General features: G+C 36.7%; 2 protein-coding genes and 1 long non-coding RNA gene across 12 annotated transcripts; 1 reads left to right on the top strand and 2 right to left on the bottom strand.

Moving 5' to 3' along the window:
• Window positions 1–552: 552 nt before the first annotated feature.
• LOC127364716 (uncharacterized) lies at window positions 553–22,872 on the top strand. Of its 2 annotated transcripts, none has more exons than XR_007885056.1 (3): window positions 553–587; window positions 2,221–2,389; window positions 22,787–22,872. It is a non-coding gene; the product is annotated as an uncharacterized LOC127364716 (long non-coding RNA). The 2 variants fall into 2 exon arrangements; XR_007885057.1 differs by lacking the exon at window positions 22,787–22,872 and adding an exon at window positions 16,017–16,087.
• LOC127364692 (macrophage mannose receptor 1-like) lies at window positions 1,267–19,644 on the bottom strand. 7 transcript variants are annotated; one of them, XM_051402462.1, is made up of 5 exons: window positions 19,589–19,644; window positions 18,934–18,974; window positions 18,382–18,759; window positions 3,038–3,388; window positions 1,267–2,481 (listed from the first exon to the last, which is right to left on the bottom strand). In XM_051402462.1, the coding sequence occupies exons 2-5, from the start codon at window positions 18,965–18,967 to the stop codon at window positions 2,135–2,137; spliced, it is 1,110 nt and encodes a 369-aa protein (XP_051258422.1). In that variant the 5' UTR covers window positions 18,968–18,974; window positions 19,589–19,644; the 3' UTR covers window positions 1,267–2,134. The 7 variants fall into 7 exon arrangements, with proteins under 7 accessions (XP_051258422.1, XP_051258421.1, XP_051258420.1 ...); XM_051402461.1 differs by lacking the exon at window positions 18,382–18,759 and adding an exon at window positions 3,573–3,953 and having other exon boundaries at window positions 19,589–19,633; XM_051402460.1 differs by lacking the exons at window positions 18,382–18,759; window positions 18,934–18,974; window positions 19,589–19,644 and adding exons at window positions 3,573–3,953; window positions 12,016–12,056; window positions 13,269–13,355.
• Window positions 9,570–26,497, bottom strand: LOC127364695 (macrophage mannose receptor 1-like). Of its 3 annotated transcripts, XM_051402478.1 has the most exons (6): window positions 26,421–26,497; window positions 24,532–24,572; window positions 23,918–24,301; window positions 23,389–23,727; window positions 22,814–23,047; window positions 9,570–10,356 (listed from the first exon to the last, which is right to left on the bottom strand). In XM_051402478.1, the coding sequence occupies exons 2-6, from the start codon at window positions 24,566–24,568 to the stop codon at window positions 10,244–10,246; spliced, it is 1,107 nt and encodes a 368-aa protein (XP_051258438.1). In that variant the 5' UTR covers window positions 24,569–24,572; window positions 26,421–26,497; the 3' UTR covers window positions 9,570–10,243. The 3 variants fall into 3 exon arrangements, with proteins under 3 accessions (XP_051258438.1, XP_051258436.1, XP_051258437.1); XM_051402476.1 differs by lacking the exons at window positions 22,814–23,047; window positions 23,389–23,727 and adding an exon at window positions 10,931–11,272 and having other exon boundaries at window positions 9,570–10,590; XM_051402477.1 differs by lacking the exon at window positions 9,570–10,356 and having other exon boundaries at window positions 20,471–23,047.
• Window positions 26,498–26,537: the final 40 nt, after the last annotated feature.

The raw sequence follows: 26,537 nt of genomic DNA on the forward strand, positions 1-26,537 counted from the left end.
AATAAGCTGCCCACTTGTACAGCAGTACACTGATCCACGTACCCATCAGAACGAGCAGAAACAGACTCCACTGCACCTTTGCTCTTTGAGATGAAACCGATATTACAGTGAACCAAACACAATGATTTGCTAGTCTAAATGCGAGTAAATACACATCACACTGTAATCCAAGGTAAAGGACTATAGGGGAAATATGCAAATCATAATCAAACCAGATATAACTGTGGTTCAATGCAAATATGATAGTGGTTCAATGCAGATGTAACTGTAGTTCAGTGCAGATATAACAGTGATTCAATGCATTAAACCACCACCAACAATAACTCTACAGCAAGCTCCACAGAAGTACTTTGGTGTTTTTGTTTTTGAGTGTACAATACTGAAAACTGAAGAAAAACTTGTTCCAAATCACCTGAGAACACTAAAATCTGAATAACACTTAACTTTTTGCATGATACAGTCTTAACTTCCCTTCCTGCTTCCTGCTCTCCTCAGCTTCACTCTGCTCCGATGTCTCTCCCTTCTGTGCTGATGAAGACTGCTCACAAAAGTATATTAATCCTGTTCATAAGCTCTGCAACATTTAGGTAAGAATTCTAAGTCTAAGGTCTTTATCGCTGCCAGGAAACTGTCCATTTTTGACAAGAATAACTTGTTATCCTTTAGGCAAAAGGTAGATTCACAGCAGACGAAACGTATTGTATTGGTGTTGTCAGATAAGTACATAGGTAGAGAGCAAGAAAAGTTTATTTTTAAACTGTAAAATGTCCTCTCAGCACATATTCCCAGTTAAAATCCTTAAGTACAAAATTGACTCAGAGTTGTTGAATTAAATATCATAAGAGTAAAGTATTACATGTGTGTACACAAATTACACAATTAAACACATATGGACGGTAAAATGTATGTAATGGGGTTTAATTCTATTCATTATATTAATTGGGGTCCCTATCACTTATTTTTTAAGTCATTAGGGAAACTGGAAAATATAAACTCATTGATGACCATCATTGTGAGCACATCAACCCTGTTTCCAGTGGCAGCAGGCAGCCGACAGCTTTTTCAAGTGCGCCCTCTAGTGTTAATGGATATCACCAACGTAAACATTTCCATTTCCACTGACTTGTAAAACATATTTTATTTTTCTTTGAATGGTTCTTTAACACATTACTATGGTAGTCTGTGTTTTTCACTCTTGAATGCGGCACCACTTATTACTTTACTTTACATTTCAATCAGGCAGTGAAAGAGAGGCTGACGTCACACTTCAATTTACATAAAACTCCAACAATTTAATGTCATGACCAAATATATGGTTTTCTATATTATAACCATCACCTGATCTTGACCAAGAAGAAAATCTTGTGAGTGTAAGAAGCAAAACAGTGTAAATTTATTATTTTTATAGTTAGTCTCTCATAAATAAATCATAAATGTGATTAGGATAAACAAAACAAAACAAAAAAACATTAGAAGAGTCTCATCTCTGCTGATGAGGGTTAGTGATGGACACCAGATCACGGTGGTGGTACAGAAATTCAAGGCGTCCTCCCCGGTCTTACTCTCTGGACAATGTTGAATACAACAAAAAACAAAATACAAATGCAGCTACAGTACATATAACTGTGACATGACCAAATTATATTAAATCTGTCATAACATAGAGAACAGGTGGATAGAGGAGTCACCTGTGGACATCTTCTGATACTGATACAGAGGCATGTACACGTCTTTTATGTTTATTATATCCACAAGGCAATTCTAAAGGACAGGATTAAGACCAATCACAAGTTCTGTTATAAAAAAGACACTGCTGTTGCTTTTTTGACAAGTCAAATATCTGCTGTAAAAAACCTGTTGTACTGTGTCAAAATAGGATAATTCAATTCAGTTTATAGCTACAAATCATAACAGAAGAGCAGATCACAATTAGTCGTGAAGTCCATACATATCTGTGTATATATATATATATATATATATATATATATAAACGGCTCATTCTAAGGTAAAAAAATCATAAGGATTTCTCTATTCAGGTGATTATACGTTAATGAATACATCGTTATACATGTTACATTATATTTCAGCCTGTTGACTGTTCAAGAGAAACACACCACCAAAAAACAGAAATGTTTTAAAACGTAGAACAGATGAAATTATACATGTTATTATCAGGCCGACTGGACCACTTATGTTCTCCTCCTCTTTCCATGCCTCCAGACATGTCACACTCATCATTCCTTACACCTGAGGCCCAGTTCTTATAGCCGACGACCTCGTCACTGACCCAGAACCAGAATTCCAGGGTGCAGGTGTAGCGCAGTCCCAGCCAGACAAAAGGAGTTGAGGCGTTCTTGGCTTTCTGTTGGATCCATCTCTGCTCCTTAAGGTTAGTGATGGAGGCCAGGTCATTGTAGTTCTCTCTGCAGTAATATAAGGCGTCCTCCCAAGTCTTGTTCTCCTCGATCAGGACAAATCTATCTGTCATTGAAAACCATTAAACAAACACAGGATCATACCAGCAGCTTTGTTCAGTTAATTGTTGAACACACTGCGATCCATTATGAATTGTATATACTCATATTAAAAATAATCACAGTTTAATTCTCTGCTTTTAGGTTTTGTATTAATGTTGATTTTCTTTCAGTACTATCTTAAGCAGTAACATTGTATTTCAGATCTAGCAGCGTCTGTAACAGTCACTAAATTAAATGGGATTAACAAAATATAATAAATAATTAAAGACAAAACAAAAATATATATTTAAATATTGAAATTGTCATAATATTTTAAACAAACAAATGCTAACAACCACATGTAGCTGTAACTTAACCAAATGATATTCAAATAGTTTAAAAAAAAATTTAATATATATTCCTTGAAGTAAGACTCTACACAGAATCCACATATTATCATAACATACATGTATAAATAATAAATAATAAATAAATACTCTAAATTCAGCTGGATATTCCGACTGATTCCAGTGCTGCTCTTATAGGAGAAAACAGTTGAGGCAGACCTTTGTAAAACTCACCTTTATAGCAGAAGAAGGATCTTTTTATATTACAATCATCAGAGTTCCATTTTCCAGTTCCATTTAACATAGTCATGGCACATTTGGCACATTTCTTGCTGTCGTCATCTGGAAATAACTCCACATGCCAGTTTCTGAAAGAGAAATGACTCCCATCTGACCACCTCCAGGTGTCTCTGAACAGGCCGATCCACACATCATAAGAATGAATTTGTTCCTTGAGATCCGGGTCATTTAACTGATTGAGTCCACTGACCAGGTCGGTGTGATGTTCTCTGCAGTAGTTCTGAGCTTCGGGCCAGCACAGTGCATTGGTAATCAAATGGAAATTTTTATTGGGTTCCTGTTTTTCTGTGGAATAAACAAACAAACTTGCACCATAAGAAATACACACAGTTATTTAGTCTCATAAAATCCTATTTTCTTCAGATGAAACATTATTGGGATGTAAATTAGCATGATTCCACTGTACATGTCATTAGACAGGATTATGTGCTGAATACACACAATAGCATCGTTAGTAATATAGTCTCACCATTGTAGCAGATAAATTTGTTGCATTTATTACAGTGAACATCCTTCCATTTAAACCTGTCCATCCGCACACAGTTCTCAGTTCTTCCTTGATGATCATCTGGTTCACCACCAGCCCACTTTGTCTCACTGTTATTGAACTCCACCCCTGGCAGAGACCAGTGCCACGTCCTATTGTCTGTTTCTGGGTTGCTGCGCAGCCCAATCCAGACTGCCTCTTGTTTCTCTGTAGAGTCACGGAGTCTCTTCATGTCTGTCATGTCATACACTGTGGCCAGGTCAGTATGCTTCTCTCTGCAATATTTCTGGGCTTCATCCCAGGTCTTGTTCTTTTGAATAAATTTGTACTTATAGAGGTGACAGGTGAAGAAGAAACATTGACCTGAAAACAGAAAAAATATTCTGTATTCTTTCTTATAGCAAGAATCTCATTCTTAAATCAAAATCAGGCCACACCTACATATTAGTGCAGTAGTAGTACTGCATTAGTATTGTAACAGTACTGCAGTAGTATTGCAGTAGGACTGCAGTAGAGATGGTAAGATGATCCACTTACCCATCAGAATGAGCAGAAACAGACTCCACTGCATCTTTGCTCTGTTAGATGAAATAGTATTTTAGTATGCAGTGAACCAAACACAATGATTTCACAAAATGTGTCAGTTTAAAGAAAATACATTTAAACTTTTTAACTGTATGTCCAGTTAAAAGTGCAAGAAAAAAAAAACTTCCTCCAGGACTCTTTATATGTAGTAAATACAATGCATCAGGATGGGTCAATGGCCAAATCACATGTAGAGTATTAGTGCAATACAGTAACCCTGACATATTGTTTCTGTCTGGAGATTTGAATATTCAGATTTTGCTGTAATTTGAGTTATTTTCCCTCTACCGTACCTTACTATATACAGTACTATACTGTCTTATACACCTAAAACAAATGTCTTGTCAAAGGTCACAGTGTAGCTGTGTTTTATACAGACACTGGTGTAAATCTGAAAATGCATACAGTACATACAATTAAGATTGAAAATGATCAGTTGTGATTTGTTTGGTAAATCTGGCAAATAAGAAAGACAAACTGCAAAATAATTTAATTTTAGATTATGTGAAATATATACTGATGAAAGACAATATTGTACTGTCCACTTCTGTCCACATAAAGGAAATATCAAAATGACACAACAGAATCAACTTACATCTTCTGAGTCTCTCAGCGGCTTCACTCTGGTGTCTCTCCTGATGTGCTGATAAAGACTGCTCTCAAATATTGTCTGGGTGCTCTCTTGTAGCTACCTTGATGGAAACATTTGAATATTGAAATACAGAAGTTTAAGCTTTCTATCATAGTCAGGAAATTATCCATCATTTACATAATGTAAGAGGAAACAAACAGACACTTCCCTGTAGACAGTCCACCAAGCGGTAAGACATGTTGTTGTTCCAAAATATTCACTACAGGAGAATGAATTAAATTCCTTTTCACTACTCTCTAAATACAGATACTCATACTCAGAAGCAATGTAAACAATCCCATCAATTTATGTGAAATTTACTCGTTTCCTGTAAAATAAAGTTTAATCCAAAGTACTCAAACTCAGTGTTTAAATGGCTCAGTAACTGTTAACATTTAAATGTAAATTTCTTTTTACCATGTCTTATACACCTTCTACTATCTCCCCTAATGTTGTAATTGTGGAGACTGTCCTCATTATGAGTCCAGTCACATAGTTCCTAATTGCAGGTAACATTTTCTGTGCAGGTGAAATGAGCAGAGAATAAAGCCAGTTTGTATTTTTGTTTTGTCTATGATGGGGGTTGTCAGGTCACAGTGTAGCTGTGTTGTATACAGACACTGGTGTAAATCTGAAAATGCATCCTGACAGCAATAATCCTGCTAATTTTATCTAAGTGAGATATCAATATTTTAATAGTTGTCAACCAAGCAGGAAAATATTTTTAAGTAGTCAATACACCTCTATTTTTTTTTATTAGATAATCAGTTAAAAGAAATAGATTCTTCATCTCTTAAACATTCCCTTCAATAAATATTACTAAATAAAATATCATGTTTGTATGCATATGTACACCAATCAGCCATAACATTATGAGCACTGACAGAATTACTTTGAATATTCTTGTTATTTTCCCTCTACAGTACCTTACTATATACAATACTACTACTATCACATAAAATGCATCAGGAGTGGATGTGACACAGTGAACTTATGGGTTCTTTAACTAAAAACTAAACCTAGAGAATAACACACATTATTCATTGTTCTTTCTATAAACCGAACAAAATAATTATATTACTTTCTGTAATATGAGCGCACTGACCCAACTCAGCCTCAGTCAGCTGTGTGTACACCACAAAACCCATAAAAATAAAACAAACTGCTCACTTTTGTTGTCGTAAGTTTAACTGATGTTTTACTCTTGCATCTTGTTGTAACAGTGACACATATAAGAGATTAGACATTTAGTTTTTCAAAAGCATGCATAAAAACTGCTCTCAAATATTGACTGGGTGCTCTCTTGTAGCTACCTTGATGGAAACATTTGAATATTGAAATACAGAAATGTAAGCTTTCATAGTCAGGAAAGGATTCATTGATGACAAAAACATCATTTGCATGATGTAACAGGAGACAAACAGACACTTCCCTGTAGACAGTTCACCAAGCAGAAAGACATGGTGTCATTCCAAAATATTTACTACAGGAGAATTAATTTAATTCATGTTTACTACTCTCTACATACAGATTTTTAACTAATTTTCTGCCTTTTTACCATGTTTCACAAACTTAAAACATATATTCATATTCTGACTCTAGTGTATCCCCTGATGTTGTAAGTGAGTAGACTGTCCTTATTATAAGTCCAGTCACATAGTTTCTAATGCAGGTAACATCTTACTTGCCGGGGGAAGAAGCAGCATGACACTTGACACAAATCCCTGACACCCTTCAAGGTGGAAAGAAAAACAGTAAGCAGCCACTTCACAGGCAACAATTACCCCCCAGCATGTTGTTGAATTGGCCAAATTGAGCAGGACAGGAGACTCTAGCCACAAATTCTTCCCTGTTCTGATTGTATGCCCTTATCTGCAGGACGGCATCATTGGTCAGTACTGTCCATTACAAATTGAAAAATAAATCACTTTATGATGTAATGCTATACTTAAAAGGGACCTATCGTACTATTTTTTAGTTTCTGTCATACGTATAGAAATTGTAACAATGTTAAGCTGCTTTAGCCTGCCTGTCTTTGCTGCGTCTTCTGCAAGCCGCTTTGCAACCCACCTCCATCCCAGCTCCACCTTTTATGCTATATCTGATTTAATCATTGTCATTTCTGTTGCCATTGATGCTTGCTCTGTTCTGTACCCTGGGGGTCTTTGCTGCTGCTCTCCTTGTCGTAAGCTTTCCATGTATGCATGTAGAAGCGCTATGGAGGTCCCAGAACAGAGCCATACCGCCAATTATAACATTCTGCATTTGGAAGTTGTTTTGACAAAAGTGGTGCTGACTAAAATAGTCTTTTTTTGTTTTATCAATGAAATTCTTTAATTGCTAATAGTAGTTGGCAGTTCAGAAGATTTATATTTTGGCATAGAGCTGATTAGATCTGCCCCCATTATCCAAATTAATTCCAACAAGTAATCGTGTTCAATTTCTCACGTTTATAACAAAACAAATTTAACAAAAATCTGGTTCAGAATTGAATGAGTTACAGTCTGCTTTACTCATTATTGAGTTGTTTTGTTTCTGTGGAACAAACAAACTGGCACCATGAGAAACATAAGTTATTTAGTCTCACAAAATAAAATGTTAGCACGATGTGATTAGCACGATTCTGCTGCACGTTTGGAAAAAATGATCTTGACCTCCCAAACTTGCAGATGCATGAGGGTGACATACAGCAGCGGCCAATCCAACAGTGAACTGAATCAGAACAGACAGAATCCAAAAATCCAACATACGTGCAGAAATAAGTAATAATAAATACATATTGTAAATTCCGGCTGAATCTTCCGACTGATTCCAGTGCTGCTCTTATTGGAGAAAACAGTTGAGGCAGACCTTTGTAAAACTCACCTTCATAGCGGAAGAAGGGTTTTGTTGTTTGTTGTAAATAAGAATATATATTTGTCCATTGTCAGTTTGCTTCTCTCTGCAATATGTCTGGGCTTCATCCCAGGTCTTTTGCTCTTTAACAAAGTGGTACTCAGAAAGGTGACATGTGAAGAAGGAACACTGACCTAAAAACAGAAAAAATATTGTTCACTGTCGGTGCTGATGGCAAGAATCTCATGATTAAATCAGAATCAGGTCACATGAACATTGTGGTTTGTGTAGTCTTAACAGTTTTACCAAAGTTAGATGAAACTGATAGTTTAGTGTGCGGTGAACCCAACGTGCTGACACAAGGTCATCAAACACTAAACATTATTCTGTGGGACTAAGGAAGGTTGTATATATTCCAGGTGTGTTTTATTTAATTGAACTATATTATCAGGTGTTTCTGTTATTGTGTCCACCATTGTAGAAGCTAGAAAATGAAATAACATAATAAAATGCAAAGCTGCAATTACACATGATAAAATTAAGTGTAGAAAATGTAAAAGCTGAATTCACAATGATAATTTGATTCTGTATAAAAAAGTACTGAAGGACAAATGGCTCACCCACTATTAAACACACATGAAATAAAATAGCTGTGTATACAGTGATCTCTTGTTGCCACCTTGATGTCAGCATTTGAATATTTCAATGCAAAATTTTCAGATCTCTATCACTCCAAGAATGATCTATTGATCACAAGAGGAAGTCCATATCAGTTATGAAAGAGGTAATTTCCATACTTCGATGGAAAACAATCAGAAATAGAAAACGCTGGACTGGTGACAAGTAAACACTGGACTGTTAACCATTAGGGGCTTAGACCAGATTCCTCTTCTTAAAAAATAACTTTAAAACATGTTTCTAAAAAGACTGTTTCCATCCTTTTTTTCCCTTTGCATTTGAGTGCTACACATTGAGTAATTTACCAAATCACCCAGGCACTAGGACCCTGTAGAGAGTAGGAAGGAGAATAAAAAAGAGGGTATTGGAAATCCCAAAAGGGACATAACTGAGGTGTAGTCTTGCTCCTGAAACTAATAGCTAATAGCTTTAGTTGCAGGATTTACTGCTGAATTTTCTTTAGGACGCTGCTGTGCAGATGAACTCTTTGTGGTTTAGGTAGTCAAACTTTATTCAGAACATTTGGCTGACATCGCTTCCCACACAGCACTCCTTCTGCCATTCACTTTATTGGAGTTCATGTGAAGCAGGGAGGGGTGCCAGTCAGCCGTTAAAAGGTTGGTTGCATTTAAAGTAGGAAGTTTGTTCTATATATATATATATATATATATGTGCAGTATATACTCCCATATCCACACCAATCTTGTGTTGCAGTTAGTTCTCTCATATGAACTAAAAGGCACATGGAACAGGAACGTTTTCCAAAGGGGATAGAGGGTGCGGTTAGAGAAAGAAAAAGAAAAAGAATAAGAATAAGAATTTGAAAAAGGATAAGAATAAGAGTAAGAGTTATTGCTAATGGCTCTGTTGTGGAGTTGGTTCCAAGAAATTTCTTGCTGACAAACATAAACAACACCATTTTGTTCTCAACTTCCTCATCAAGTTATTTGGGGGAAACTGCTTAACCTAGCAGTCACAGTGTCCCATAGGAAAGTGTTTGAATCTATGAGGCTGTCACTCATGGCTGCAGTCAGCTCATGTCATCCCTAATAAGCTCCACCTATGGTTACACCCCCAACCTATGATTGGACATTTTTTTGGCATGGGTATATATGATATTGGGAAAAATGCTGCCCTCTGCTGATAACTTTGAAATGCAATACTCTAGTGTTCTGATCTGATTTTGTCTGCATAGACATTGAACCATCAGTGGTTGTAGATAAATGACCAAAAGACATGGTGAACCAGAATGATGTTACCGAAGTCAAAAATACTCTTTATTTTATTTTATTAATGAAATTATTGAATTGTTAATACAAATACAAGTAACCAGGCAAATTTATAACAATACAATAGATGTAGAAAATTAAATTTTTGGAGAAAGCTGAAATTCGAAATAATTTGCACTTGATTCATAGATCACAGACTGTGTGTCTCAGTGGCAGTTCAGAAGATTCATATTTTGGCTAAGAGCTGATTAGATTACCCCCATTAACTGAATTAATTCGAACAGGTCACCGGTATCGTGTTCAATTTCTCCAGTTAATATAAAACAAATTTAACAAAAATCAGATTCAGAATTAAACGAGTTACATTCTGCCTCAATCAGTATTGAGTTGCTTTGTTTCTGTGGAGAAAACAAATTGGCACGCTGCTGCTGCACATACAAAACAGAAAAATAAAACAACTTCAACTGATGTCATCCAGCAGTAAAGAGATTCTTTCAGATGTTTCTCATTTTAGACAACAAAACTATTTTTTTACAAGATAATTTTCCCACTTCGGATCATTAATATCTTCAGCAATCATGCACTACTTTGTAACTAACTTTAGTGTATATGTAGTCCTTTGTCTCAAACTGAATAAACCCAAAGAACAGACAAGCTTGTTCAAGAGAAACACACCACCAAAAAACAGAAATGTTTTAAAACGTAGAACAGATGAAATTATACGTGTTATTATCAGGCTGACTGGACCACTTATGTTCTCCTCCTCTTTCCATGCCTCCAGACATGTCACACTCGTCATTCCTTCCACCTGATGCCCAGTTCTTATAGCCGACGACCTCGTCACTGACCCAGAACCAGAATTCCAGGGTGCAGGTGTAGCGCAGTCCCAGCCAGACAAAAGCAGTTGAGGCGTTCTTGGCTTTCTGTTGGATCCATCTCTGCTCCTTAAGGTTAGTGATGGAGGCCAGGTCATTGTAGTTCTCTCTGCAGTAATATAAGGCGTCCTCCCAAGTCTTCTTCTTCTTGATCAGGACAAATCTATCTGTCATTGAAAACCATTAAAACAAACACAGGATCATACCAGCAGCCTTGTTCAGTTAATTGTTGAACACACTGGGATCCAATATGAATTGTATATACTCATATGAAAAATAATCACAGTTTGATTCGCTGCTTTTAGGCAGTAACATTGTATTTCAGATGTAACAGCGTCTGTAACAGTCACTAAATTAAATGGGATTAACAAATTATATTAAATAATTAAAGACAAAACAAAAATATATATTAAAGTATTCAAATTATTTTGAACAAACAAATCTTCCGACTGATTCCAGTGCTGCTCTTATAGGAGAAAACAGTTGAGGCAGACTTGTAAAACTCACCTTTATAGCAGAAGAAGGATCTTTTTGTATTACAATCATCAGAGTCCCATTTTCCATTTAACATGGCACATTTGGCACATTTCTTGCTGTCGTCATCTTTAAATAACTCCAGATTCCAGTTTCTGAAAGAGGAATTACTCCCATCTGACCACCTCCAAGTGTCTCTGAACAGGCCGATCCACAGCATGGACTGAGACTGAATTTTATTCTTGAGATCGGTGTCATGTAACTGATTGAGTCCACTGACCAGGTCGGTGTGATGTTCTCTGCAGTAGTTCTGAGCTTCGGGCCAGCACAGTGCATTGGTAATCACATGGAAAGTTTTACTGGGTTCCTGTGTTTCTGTGGAATAAACAGACAAACTTGCACCATAAGAAATACACAGTTATTTAGTCTCATAAAATCCTATTTTCTTCAGATGAAACAATATTGGGATGTAAATGAGCATGATTCCACTGTACATAGAAATCAATTATTAGACAGGATTATGTGCTGAATACACACAATAGCATTTTTAGTAATATAGTCTCACCATTGTAGCAGATAAAGTTGTGATGGTTATCACATTGATCATCCTTCCATTTCCAATCAGGCTTGTCCATCCGCACACAGTTCTCAGTATTTCCTTGACAATCATTGGGTTCAGTAGTATCCCACTTTGTCTTTGTCTCACTGTCATTGAACTCCACCCCTGGCAGAGACCAGTGCCACGTCCTATTGTCTGTTTCTGGGTTGCTGCGCAGCCCAATCCAGACTGCTTCTTGTTTCTCTTTAGAGTAACGGAGTCTCTCCATGTCTGTCATGTCATACACTGTGGCCAGGTCAGTATGCTTCTCTCTGCAATATTTCTGGGCTTCATCCCAGGTCTTGTTCTCTTTAATAAAGTGGTACTTATAGGGGTGACAGGTGAAGAAGAAACATTGACCTGAAAACAGAAAAAATATCCTGTATTATTTCTTATAGCAAGAATCTCATTCTTAAATCAAAATCAGGCCACACCTACATATTAGTGCAGTTATATTGTAACAGTACTGCAGTAGTATTGCAGTAGGACTGCAGTAGAGACGGTAAGATGATCCACTTACCCATCAGAATGAGCAGAAACAGACTCCACTGCATCTTTGCTCTGTTAGATGAAACTGGTATTTTAGTGTGCAGTGAACCAAACACAATGATTTCACAAAATATTTCAGTTTAAAGAAAATACATTTAAACTTTTTAACTGTATGTCCAGTTAAAAGTGCAAGAAAAAAAAGAAACTTCCTCCAGGACTCTTTATATGCAGTAAATACAATGCATCAGGATGGGTCAATGGCCAAATCACATGTAGAGTATTAGTGCAATACAGTAACCCTGACATATTGTTTCTGTCTGGAGATTTGAATATTCAGATTTTGCTGTTGTAATTTTACTACTACTACTATCACATATTATGCATCAGGAGTGGGTGTAACACAGTGCATTTATGGGTTCTTTAACTAAAAACTGAACCTAGAGAATAACACACATTGTTAATTTTTCCTTCTATAAACCTGACAAAATACTTATATTAACTTCTGTATTATGAGCGCACTGACTCAACTGAGACTCAGATCAGCTTTGTGTACATCACAAAACCCACAAAATATGTATCTGCTACTGGAACATCTGACAGTTTGCCAGTTTAGTTTGTTTTTTTGTTTTGTTTATGATGGGGGTTGGGGGATGAAGTGAGTCTGTCACTATGACAGACTCTATGACACAGTGAACGTATGGGTTCTTTAACTAAAAACAAAATCTAGAGAATAACACACATTGTTAATTTTGCCTTCTATAAAACAAAAAATAATTATATTACTTTCTGTAATATGAGTGCACTGACCCAACTCAGCCTCAGTCAGCTGTGTTTACACCACAAAACCCATAAAAATAAAACAAACTGCTCACTTTTGTTGTCGTAAGTTTACCTGATGTTTTACCCTTGAATCTTGTTGTAACAGTGACACATATAAGAGATTAGACATTTAGTTTTTCAAAAGCATGCATAAAAAACAGATGGTTTATCAGCCCTGAGTAATGTGTGCACAAGTGCCGCAGGTATTGGAGGGTTATAGTATTTTTTTGCTTTATAATGTCAGATGTTCCTGTTACTGTGTCCATCCTCTGTAAAATATACTGAACAGTACATCTAGTTAAGATTGAAAATGATCAGTTGTGATTTGTTTGGTAAATCAGGCAAATAAAAAAGACAATTTAATTTTAGATTATGTGAAATATATACTGATGAAAGACAATATTGTACTGTCCACTTCTGTCCACATAAAGGAAATATCAAAATGACACAACAGAATCAACTTACATCTTCTGAGTCTCTCAGCGGCTTCACTCTGGTGTCTCTCCTGATGTGCTGATGAAGACTGCTCTCAAATATTGACTGGGTGCTCTCTTGTAGCTACCTTGATGGAAACATTTGAATATTGAAATACAGACGTTTAAGCTTTGTATCACAGTCAGGAAATGATCCATCATTTACATAATGTAAGAGGAAACAAACAGACACTTCCCTGTAGACAGTCCACCAAGCAGAAAGACATGTTGTCATTCCAAAATATTCACTATCAGAGAATGAACTCCAAATACAGATACTCATACTCAGAGGCAATGTAAACAATCCCATGAAGTTATGTGAAATTTACTCGTTTCCTGTAAAATAAAGTTTAATCCAAAGTACTCAAACTCAGTGTTTAAATGGCTCACTAACTGTTTACCTTAAAATGTAAATTTCTTTTTACCATGTCTTATACACCTAAAACAAATGTCTTGTTTCTACTATCTCCCCTAATGTTGTAATTGTGGAGACTGTCCTCATTATGAGTCCAGTCACATAGTTTCTAATTGCAGGTAACATTTTCTGTGCAGGTGAAATGAGCAGAGAATAAAGCCAGTTTGTATTTTTGTTTTGTTTATGATGGGGGTTGGGGGATGAAGTGAGTCTGTCACTTCCTCAAAAACATTTTGTGGAGAAAGTCCCGTCCATTCCCACTAAACCTGCACTTCTCTATTTTTCCCTTCAGGAAGTGTGTTTCATTCATCCTGACAGAGAAAGAGAGCTATTTATACAAGTCAACAGACCAGCAACTGACCAGTCAGTCAGGTCACAGTGTAGCTGTGGTGTATACAGACACTGGTGTAAATCTGAAAATGCATCCTGACAGCAATAATCCTGCTAATTTTATCTAAGTGAGATATCAATATTTCAATAGTTGTCAACCAAGCAGGAAAATATTTTTAAGTAGTCAATACACCTCTATTTTTTGTCAACTTGTAATTAGATAATCAGTTAAAAGAAAATAGATTCTAGGACAATAGTATTAATCTCTTAAACATTCCCTTTAACAAATATTACTAAATATAATATAATGTTTGTTACATATATATGTACACCAATCAGCCATAACATTATGAGCACTGACAGATGAAGTGAATAACACTGATTATCTGGTTATCATGGCACTTGTCAGTGGATGGGATATATTAGGCAGTAAGTAAACATTTTGTCTTCTTAGTTGATGTGTTAGAAGCAGGAAAAATGGGCAGCGAGAGGATTTGAGTGACTTTGAAAAGGGCCACATTGTGATGGCTAGACGACTGGGTCAGAGCATCTCCAAACCTGCAGCTCTTGTGGGGTGTTCCCGGTCTGCAGAGGTCAGTACCTATCAAAAGTAGTCCAAGGAAGGACATTATGACCACCAGGGTGCCCAGGTGGTCATATGTCATAAGGCTGATTGGTGTGTATGTATATACATATATGTGTGTTTATACATATCTATATATATATATATACTCTTCCCTGTTCTGATCTGATGCCCTTATCTGCATGACGACATAATTTGTCATTGCCATCTAAATCGTTACAAATCATCATCATGATGTGATGCTATACTTAAAGGGACCTATCATGCTTTTTTTAAGTTCCTCTTGCAATGTTATAATGTTACAATTTTGGATGTTCTTATTAAACTTGATATTAAACGTGTCAAATAATGAGGTAAATATATGTAAATGTATTCCTGTGAACAAAACGCTAATAATTCCAACTGCTTTGAAAGCAACGTAAACAGTTGCCCTTATTAGACTGATTTACTCCTAAAATGCCATTCAATAAATCTCTGTCCGTCTAAAAAGCCTGCATAGACATTGAACCATCAGTGGTTGTAGATAAATTACCAAAAGACATAGTGAACCAGAATGATGTTACCAAAGTCAAAAATAGTCTTTATTTTATTTTATTAATGAAATTATTGAATTGTTAATACAAATACAAGTAACCAGGCAAATTTATAACAATACAATAGATGTAGAAAATTACATTTTTGGAGAAAGCTGAAATTTGAAATAATTTGCACTTGATTCATAGATCACAGACTGTGTGTGTCTCAGTGGCAGTTCAGAAGATTCATATTTTGGCTAAGAGCTGATTAGATTACCCCCATTAACTGAAATGATTCGAACAGGTCACCGGTATCGTGTTCAATTTCTCCAGTTAATATAAAACAAATTTAACAAAAATCAGATTCAGAATTAAACGAGTTACATTCTGCCTCAATCAGTATTGAGTTGCTTTGTTTCTGTGGAGAAAACAAATTGGCACACTAAGAAATAAACATCTTTACAAGTTAGTTAGTCTCATAAAATAAAATGTTCTCATTTAAAACATGTAAAACTAAAATGAGAGGTAAATTAACACGCTGCTGCTGCACATAGAAAACAGAAAAATAAAACAACTTCAACTGAGGTCATCCAGCAGTAAAGAGATTCTTTCAGATGTTTCTCATTTTAGACAACAAAACTATTTTTTTACAAGATAATTTTCACACTTTGGATCATTAATATCTTCAGCAATCATGCACTACTTTGTAACTAACTTTAGTGTATATGTAGTCCTTTGTCTCAAACTGAATAAACCCAAAGAACAGACAAGCTTGTTCAAGAGAAACACACCACCAAAAAACAGAAATGTATTAAAACGCAGAACAGATGAAATTATACGTGTTATTATCAGGCTGACTGGACCACTTATGTTCTCCTCCTCTTTCCATGCCTCCAGACATGTCACACTCATCATTACTTCCACCTGAGGCCCAGTTCTTATAGCCGACGACCTCGTCACTGACCCAGAACCAGAATTCCAGGGTGCAGGTGTAGCGCAGTCCCAGCCAGACAAAAGGAGTTGAGGCGTTCTTCGCTTTCTGTTGGATCCATCTCTGCTCCTTAAGGTTAGTGATGGAGGCCAGGTCATTGTAGTTCTCTCTGCAGTAATATAAGGCGTCCTCCCAAGTCTTGTTCTCCTCGATCAGGACAAATCTATCTGTCATTGAAAAACATTAAAACACATACAGGATCATACCAGCAGCTTTGTTCAGTTAATAAATAATCAAGGTTTAATTCTCTGCTTTTAGGTTTTGTACTAATGTTGATTTTCTCTCAGTAGTATCTTAAAATACTTAAAAATATCAAAATTGTCATAATATTTTAAACAAACAAATTCTAACAACCACATGTAGCTGTAACTTAACCAAATTATATCCAAATATTAAAAAAATATATATTTTATATATATTCCTTGAAGTAAGAATCCAGACAGAATCCACATATTATCATAACATACATGCATAAATAATAAATAATAAATAAACACTGTAAGTTCAGCTGGATCTTCCGACTGATTCCAGTGCTGCTCTTATAGGAGAAAACAGTTGAGGCAGACCTTTGTAAAACTCACCTTCATAGCAGAAGAAGGATTTTGTTGTATTACAATCATCAGAGTCCCATTTTCCAGTTCCATTTAACATAGTCATGGCACATTTCTTGCTGTCGTCATCTGGAAATAACTCCACATCCCAGTTTCTGAAAGAGAAATGACTCCCATCTGACCACCTCCAGGTGTCTCTGAACAGGCCGATCCACACATCATAAGAATTAATTTGTTCCTTGAGATCCGGGTCATTTAACTGATTGAGTCCACTGACCAGGTCAGTGTGATTTTCTCTGCAGTAGTTCTGAGCTTCGGGCCAGCTCAGTTTATTGGTAATCAAATGGAAAGTTTTACTGGGTTCCTGTTTTTCTGTGGAATAAACAAACAAACTTGCACCATAAGAAATACACAGTTATTTAGTCTCATAAAATTTTTTTTTTTTTTTAATTAAAAAAATTTTTTTTTTGGGGTTTTAATATATATATTTTTTGTGATAATAATTTTTTTTTTTTTGTTTTGGTGGAAAAAAAATATTTTTTTAAATTTAAATATTTTTTTTAAAAAAAGTTTTTGAGAGAAAAAAATTTAGTACAGCGAAAATCAGCAAACTAATTTTGTCCTTATTTTCATTTCAGATGAAACAATATTTACAGGGATGCATAAATGACCATGATTCCAAATTTTTTCAACTTGCACTGTAATTTTCCACGTAGCAAACATGCAGTCAAATGCGCCAGCGATGGCGACCCCCGTATGCGATCCTGCAAACTCTTGCGTGTGTAAAACAGCTCTCTTCATTTCAAAGTTTCCATCAATCCACTGAGCAGTAAGGCTCAACATACTCATCTGACTTACGTCCGAACTCCATATATCCGTAGTGAAGCTAATGGCAGTCACACTGTCCAACAATTTGTGGATATGCGTGGCCACGATTTCGTACAAAGCAGGGAGGGAGACGTCGGAAAAGTAGCGCCGACTTGGCAGGCTGTAGCGGGGTTCAATATGCTCTATCAACCGCCGAAATCCTCGGTCCTCCACTATGGAAAATGGCTGGTTGTCAAGAGCAATCATTTCCATTACCTTGTTGGTTATTGACCTGGCTTTTGCGCTGTCCTTGGCAAATTCCTTGGTCTGGTCAAGCACCTGCTTTTGTTTTTGCCTGCTGGCTAACGTTAGCAGCATTTGCTTCCTGTAATTGTTCGTGTAGTTCTGGGTGGCGGTTTTTCAAATGACATATTAAATTTGTGGTGTTGAATGACTTGACGTGGCATCCTCCTCGCATTACCTCGACTTTGCAGGTGTTGCATACTGCTTTTCGAGTGTCTTCTTTTGACACCGTGAAAAACGCCCACACCGCTGACATTTTTTCTCCTCTTCAGTTTAACATCCCACAATCCTGTGCTGCCACTGTCGCGTGCCCAAACAAATACACATGGCCAAATCCCCCTCCCCCTCCTTCTCCCTCTCCCGACACACAAACAGCAACTAGAGGATATATATCGGTTATGGATATCGGCCCAATTTTACTCATCGGACCGATGCCGATATGTTAAAAAATGACAAACATCGGCCGATACCGATATTAATGCTGATATATCGTGCATCCCTACAATATTTGGATGTAAATGAGCATGATTCCACTGTACATAGAAATCAATTATTAGACAGGATTATGTGCTGAATACACACAATAGCATCTTTAGTAATATAGTCTCACCATTGTAGCAGATAAATTTGTTGCGTTCATTACAGCGAACATCCTTCCATTTAAACCCGTCCATCCGCACACAGTTCTCAGGCTGTAGTTTATCATTCGGTTCATGACTAGCCCACTTTGTCTCACTGTCATTGAACTCCACCCCTGGCATAGACCAGTGCCACGTCCTATTGTCTGTTTCTGGGTTGCTGCGCAGCCCAATCCAGACTGCCTCTTGTTTCTCTGTAGAGTCACGGAGTCTCTTCATGTCTGTCATGTCATACACTGTGGCCAGGTCAGTATGCTTCTCTCTGCAATATTTCTGGGCTTCATCCCAGGTCTTGTTCTTTTGAATAAATTTGTACTTATAGAGGTGACAGGTGAAGAAGAAACATTGACCTGAAAACAGAAAAAATATTCTGTATTATTTCTTATAGCAAGAATCTCATTCTTAAATCAAAATCAGGCCACACCTACATATTAGTGCAGTAGTAGTACTGCATTAGTATTGTAACAGTACTGCAGTAGTATTGCAGTAGGACTGCAGTAGAGATGGTAAGATGATCCACTTACCCATCAGAATGAGCAGAAACAGACTCCACTGCATCTTTGCTCTGTTAGATGAAACTAGTATTTTAATGTGCAGTGAACAATACAGTTTGTCACTTACTGTTTGTCTGGGTTAAAAAAACTCCAGCACTCCCTCAACTATACAACGGTTACTCCAATAAGGAAGATGAATATAGGATATGTTGTAAATATGCAAATCGTAGTCAAACCAGAACAAACAGTACACATTCATAAATGCTTTTTTTAGACAATGAAAGCTACATATTTGCGTAAAATACAAATAAAAAATAGGTGATGCACAAAATTAGAGGAACATCTTAAAATATTTTTCATCAAGACACAATGTCACCAAAAACTAAACTTTCTGAGAGCCTAACAAAAGTTGTGTTTATTGCAGATGTATTTTAATTGGTTTCATTATATTGTCAGGTGTTTCTGTTATTGTGTCCATTTGTATAAGTTAAAAAATAAGATAATTAAATGGATGAAAATGTTAAATTCACTATATTAATTTAATTCTTTAATTTTAAATAGAAGTACTGACGGACAAATTGCTCCAAAACATATTGGATATATTTATATATTGAATTTCCCTCTACTGTCCACCTTTAAACCCACAACATGAAATCTCAAGTAAAAAAACAGAGTTTAAACTTACGTCTGGTGATTTCTTGTCTTCTCTTCCCTTTGATGTCTCTCCTTGATGTGCTGATGCAGAGTGCTACCAATAAACTACCCGTTGCTCTGCTGACAGCCACTTCGGCATTTGAATATGAAAATGTATTTTTTTTATGACCACGAACTGACCTATTGATGACAAGAATAAGTCCATATAATTTTGGAAATCATTTACTGTAACAGAGTTGACTTTCCAACAAGGAAAGGGAAATGTGTAACTCCAAAATGCTATATCCACTTATGAGAATGAAAGGAACTAATGTTTATTCATCAGAAACATAGGCGCAGTTACATCTTTAATGTTCGGAGCTTACAAAAAAAATTTATTAATTAATAATCAGGACAGCAGCAGGTGCATTTTCATATCCCAACTAATATCATGGCTCGATATTGCAATGGAAAATTATTATATTGCCTTATATAGAGTGCCTTTTACAATGTGTGCCTCATGTAATGTAACCTTAACATTAATCATGTTCATGCAACATATAACCTGAGTGAGTTACACTGCCTCCTTTTATAGTTCTTTAGGTTGTTTGTACCCTAGCAGAGATTCCTTTTTAGGTAGTAAGAAATGTATCTTCCATATTTAAGTCACAAGAGCCGTAGATTTATCTCTCCCGTACCCGGTGGAACTCCTGGAACCATAGTTAATTGGAGACTCACAGGAGCCAACTTATAAAGAACAGACACACTTTGTTAGAGTTATGTGGAGACCTGACCTTGCTCTTCCCCACCCTAGAGTTAGCTATAAATGAGCTGCTACTCTGTGAATCTTTGTCTTTTCCATCCAGCACTTGTGTGATGCTTTTGTTGGATTGACTGACCTTTCTTGCAAGAAATTAAATTGCATAAGGACCTATTGATTTTGATATCTTTATTTCAGAAGCTCACCAGTGAAAACAAACATTTCAATCACGATATAAACAACAAAACATTTCCTGCTCTTCCTTATTCTGTCAATAAGAAGAAACAAGGAGGTCGATATAATCCCAAAGTGCGCAAGAACAAATTCTTTTGTTTTTTATTTTCAGTCTGCCTCGCTTAAATGTTGCAAATGCCTTAACTTTCAAACAAAGACATGTGCTCTCATTCAGGATACCTTAAAATATATTTCACTAAAGATGTTATTCTGCAGCATCCTGCTTAAACATAACCCAAAGCCAAGGTAACACAAGTTAACTCATAACTACAATAAGACTGATATGCTGCTAAACCTTATTTCTCATCATTCATCATTTAAAATGCGGCTACATTAACTTAAATTACCATAGCAGGTATTTCGAGCATCATATCCTCTCTGCAGTAATCAAAAAATCTGAGTTACATAACACTTGTAGGATTAGGACAGCTGATGGCTAATATACTTAGAGGACAGGAGGATAGAGGATTCGCCTGTGGACATGGGGAATGTATTATTTTCATCTTCTGATACTGATACAGAGAAATTTAAACATGTTTTATGTTTATTATGTCCACAAGGCAATCTTAAAGGACAGGATTAAGACCAATCACAAGTTCTGTTATAAAAATACACTGGTGTTGCTTTTATGACAAGTCAAATATCTGCTGTGAAAAAGGCCTATGTTATAGAAACTGTGTATATTTTGTTAAAATAAGATGATTCAATTCAGTTTATAGCTACAAATCATAGCAGAAGAATACACTTGCAGATCACAACTACGTTCACCCTCCCTTTCCAAGCGCGAAACTACAAAACTATGGTTACCATGAAACACACAAGGGGCTCTATCTTGCACTCAGCACAATTGACTTTGTACACTGGCGCTTGTATAATTCCTATTTTGCACTTGACGCACATTGGAATTTTCCCTCCACCGACGCACGTCCTTAAATTAGGGAATGAACTTGCGCTCCGGGGGGCGGTTCAGCGAAAAGAGGAGGCGTTTTCCGGCGCAAACGTTCCCTGGTGCTATTTTGCTGTTTCAGAAAACAATTCCGCCACAGACCAGGAAAAACCTAGTCTAAAGTCAGTGGCGCTTATTCAGATGCTATTTTAAGGGCGCAGACTTGAGGGGATGCGCCTGAGAGGCAGCAGCAACATCGCCACCCGGTCAAGACGGGCATATAATACTCCTGCTCCAGCATGTCAAACCCGGTTTGCTGCAGGAACGGGTGGTCCTCCGGCGTGTAGTGGGTCTGGATCCTCTGCACCTTGGTGTTTGCGCTGCTCCCTCCTCAGCTGGCCCTTGCGCACTGCTCGGCCCGTGCGCACTGCTCCCGAGGCCAGGGTCTTCTTCCTGCGAAGCTGCGTTACATTGTTTAGATTTATTGTATGGCTGTGTTACATTTATTTCATGTCAATAATGTCACTTCTCGGTATTTCACGGCCCTGACGAGAACGTCGGTCTCCTCGGCTGTGAACCGCTCCTGGCGTGCGCCTGGCCAATCCGCCGTTATAATAGCAATCCGCCATGGAACAAGCGCGCCTGCTTTTAAAGTGAATGTGAGATGACGCTCTGATTGGTTTATTGCACTTTACGCCCAAACCACACCTATGACTAATGTAGCTACTTCAGACCAACCCATTTTAGATTTGCGCCGGGCGCAAGGGTCATTTATCCCGCCGGCATAATAGCAACAGCGCCCGAGATCTGCCCACAAAGCTACTTGCGTTTTGCGTTTGATACTTGCGTGGTGGATTCCATAGAAGTTGACCCGTGACAAATGTAGACATATAAACGACTGATTCTAAGGTAAAAAGAAGTAACAATTTCTATATTCAGGTGATTATACATGAATAAAAACATAGTTGTGCATATTATATTGCATTTCAAACTGTAGATCGTCCTAAATATAACACACACTGGAACTTTAACAGGAAAATAAAACAACTTCAACTGATGTCATCCAGCAGTAAAGAGATTCTTTCAGATGTTTCTCATTTTAGACAACAAAACTATTTTTCTACAAGATAATTTTCACACTTCGGATCATTAATATCTTCAGCAATCATGCACTACTTTGACACAAAGGACTACATATACACTAAAGTTAGTTACAAACTGAATAAACCCAAAGAACAGACAAGCTTGTTCAAGAGAAACACACCACCAAAAAACAGAAATGTTTTAAAACGTAGAACAGATGAAATTATACGTGTTATTATCAGGCCGACTGGACCACTTATGTTCTCCTCCGCTTTCCATGCCTCCAGACATGTCACAGTCATCATTCCTTCCACCTGAGGCCCAGTTCTTATAGCCGACGACCTCGTCACTGACCCAGAACCAGAATTCCAGGGTGCAGGTGTAGCGCAGTCCCAGCCAGACAAAAGGAGTTGAGGCGTTCTTGGCTTTCTGTTGGATCCATCTCTGCTCCTTAAGGTTAGTGATGGAGGCCAGGTCATTGTAGTTCTCTCTGCAGTAATATAAGGCGTCCTCCCAAGTCTTCTCCTTCTTGATCAGGACAAATCTATCTGTCATTGAAAACCATTAGAACAAACACAGGATCATACCAGCAGCTTTGTTCAGTTAATTGTTGAACACACTGGGATCCAATATGAATTGTATATACTCATATGAAAAATAATCACAGTTTAATTCTCTGCTTTTAGGAAGTAACATTGTATTTCAGATGTAACAGCGTCTGTAACAGTCACTAAATTAAATGGGATTAACAAACTATTTTAAATAATTAAAGACAAAACAAAAATATATATTAAAGTATTAAATTTTTTTTTAAACAAACAAATCTTCCGACTGATTCCAGTGCTGCTCTTATAGGAGAAAACAGTTGAGGCAGACTTGTAAAACTCACCTTTATAGCAGAAGAAGGATCTTTTTGTATTACAATCATCAGAGTCCCATTTTCCATTTAACATGGCACATTTGGCACATTTCTTGCTGTTGTCATCTTTAAATAACTCCAGATTCCAGCTTCTGAAAGAGGAATTACTCCCATCTGACCACCTCCAGGTGTCTCTGAACAGGCCGATCCACACAGTATGAGACTGAATTTCATTCATGAGATCGGTGTCATGTAACTGATTGAGTCCACTGACCAGGTCGGTGTGATGTTCTCTGCAGTAGTTCTGAGCTTCGGGCCAGCACAGTGCATTGGTAATCACATGGAAAGTTTTATTGGGTTCCTGTTTTTCTGTGGAATAAACAAACAAACTTGCACCATAAGAAATACACAGTTATTTAGTCTCATAAAATCCTATTTTCTTCAGATGAAACAATATTGGGATGTAAATGAGCATGATTCCGCTGTACATAGAAATCAATCATTAGACAGGATTATATGCTGAATACACACAATAGCATCTTTAGTAATATAGTCTCACCATTGTAGCAGATAAAGTTGTTGCGTTCATTACAGTGAACATCGCTCCATTTGAACCCGTCCATCTTCACACAGTTCTCAGACTGTAGTTTATCATTCGGTTCATCTTTAGCCCACTCTGTCTTTGTGTCACTGTCATTGAACTCCACCCCTGGCAGAGACCAGTGCCACATCCTGTTGTCTGTTTCTGGGTTGCTGCGCAGCCCAATCCAGCCTGTCTCTTGTTTCTCTGTAGAGGCACGGAGTCTCTTCATGTCTGTCATGTCATACACTGTGGCCAGGTCAGTATACTTCTCTCTACAATATTTCTGGGCTTCATCCCAGGTCTTCTTCTCTTTAATAAAGTCGTACTTATAGAGTTGACAGGTGAAGAAGAAACATTGACCTAAAAGCAGAGAAAATACTGCAGTGTTGGAGCCAGTAATATGACAAGCATCTATTAAATCAAAAAGTACCTAGGTCACACCTTCTACTTACACCATCCTCTTAATTTAAATAGGGCTCTGAGTCCACTTATTTTACTTTGTATTGATAAGAAGAGTGAGCTGACTCAGTAATTTCACCTAAAAAAATGCAGCTAGTACTACAGTAGAGCTGGTAACATGATCCACTTACCCATCAGAATGAGCAGAAACAGACTCCACTGCATCATTGCTCTGTTAAATATGTTGATGAGAACACAATCATTTTAACAGATTTTCTTTAGGTTCAGGGAAATACAGTAAAATTCTTATATGTGCAGTTTCAAAAAAACAAAAATGTTTCCAACTCCCTCAGGACACAAAGTTTAGGCAGGAGTCTGGTTAAGTAGAAAGCATGCAAATCGATTCATCACTTGTTCATATTACGAAGTGCAACTTTAGCCAATGAAAATGTGTAATGTGAGTGATAAAGATTGGGGACAATATTAAAAACATGGGGGTATTAGTGTAATACAGTAGGCTACAACTGCCTTGCAATGGTTTAATTTTGCTTGAATGTTCTGGGCCCTAACATATATATGTCATATTTTTTAAATGGCGTGTCCATCTTTGGAGAAAATGCACCAAGATGGCTGTTTGCTTTTTTTTCTTCTCTGTCTGGGATGGTGAGGGTGATAAGACCTTTTTTAAAGTAATTTGGTATATTTCCATGTTTGGAAGCCATGCAGTGATTTAGCAAATAGGTTCTAGATAGATTTTTCTTATGTCTATCTTAATACAATACTCACATGCACAACCTGTACAATAAAATAGGTCAAATCAAGTGGGAATCTTGCTAAAGTTTGTCTTTTTAGTATGAAATTTTCCATGGACAGTGTTTTATTGAGTAAAGGGGTAGTAACAAAAGGAAGGAATTCACACTTAAATGTTAGAAACGTACCCACTTTATTTAGGGAACCTCAGACAATAAAACTGAAAATGTAGCTCAATAAACAGCCATTACAGAGCTGTTATATGTGTTACTGGGTTAAAGGAAGTTTAAGGAAGTGAACTTTTATCGATTTACCTGCTTCTCATGACATTGCCCAAATTAAACCTAAAACAAAGCACCTTGTTGCACCTTTTACTATATGGGTGTTTTTTTCCATACCACACTGTAAGCCATAAGTCTGATTCTGTATTTCAAAAATCACAAATAATACATTGAACAGTGAACACTTTTCTAAAAAAGCTAAAACTAAAAATAATACTGAATAAATACAGATAAACAGCATGAAATTGTGAAATAATCCAGTTATTCTTTAAACTGCTTATCTAAATGAGTGAACAGTCAATTGCAATGATGGCTCTGCCTTGTTTGGCTGGTCTTGACTGACAAAAACAAAAATTATGTAAAATAATAGTGAAAAATTATGTTCTGAAATAAATAAAATGTTTAAAAACTTTGTATATACACATTTTGAAATATAAAAACTTTTGGAATTAAATGCAAATATTTAATTTAAAATAATTTTGATGAAGTTATTGTGAAAAGAAGCAGGTTTACTTAACACATCATAATGCACTCTTAACATTTTGTTGGATCATTTCATAATTACAAGGTTAATATTGGATTGGTGGTGATACAGGTGACTGCCTGTTGTTCACACCTTGAAAATAGCATTGATTATGCCAAAGTTTATAAAAGGTGCTGATGTTCAATCATACTAAAACTATATTCAATTTAAATTAAAATTATATTTTTAAAGATGTCTTTTCAGAAGCAATGAGCCCATTTTATGTGGGATATAATCACACAGCATTTTGATGGGAATAATTTTTTGGGTAATAAAAAACTGTTACATATGGCACAACAGAAGCCTCTCTACAGGTAAAAAACAACCCCACTTTATTTGATTGCAATATATTGCATTTTGTTTGTTATTGTGTTTAAAAATGCAAACATGCTGTCGAAAAAGTTAGATTTTATTTTTTTTATTTTAAAGTTAAATTTTACTGGAAGTATTAGAAAAACTGATTAAGAAACAGCCCACCTCTATACAAACATTAGATCTAAAATAATACAGCAGAATCTTAACTTACATCTTCTGCTTCCTGCCCTCCTCAGCTTCACTCTGCTCTGATGTCTCTCCCCTCTGTGCTGATGCAGACTGATTGTAACAGTATATTAGTCCTGTTAATACACTCAGGTTGCCACAC

The sequence above is a fragment of the Dicentrarchus labrax genome, unplaced genomic scaffold (genome assembly GCF_905237075.1).
Source record: "Dicentrarchus labrax unplaced genomic scaffold, dlabrax2021, whole genome shotgun sequence".
NCBI lineage: Eukaryota > Metazoa > Chordata > Actinopteri > Moronidae > Dicentrarchus > Dicentrarchus labrax.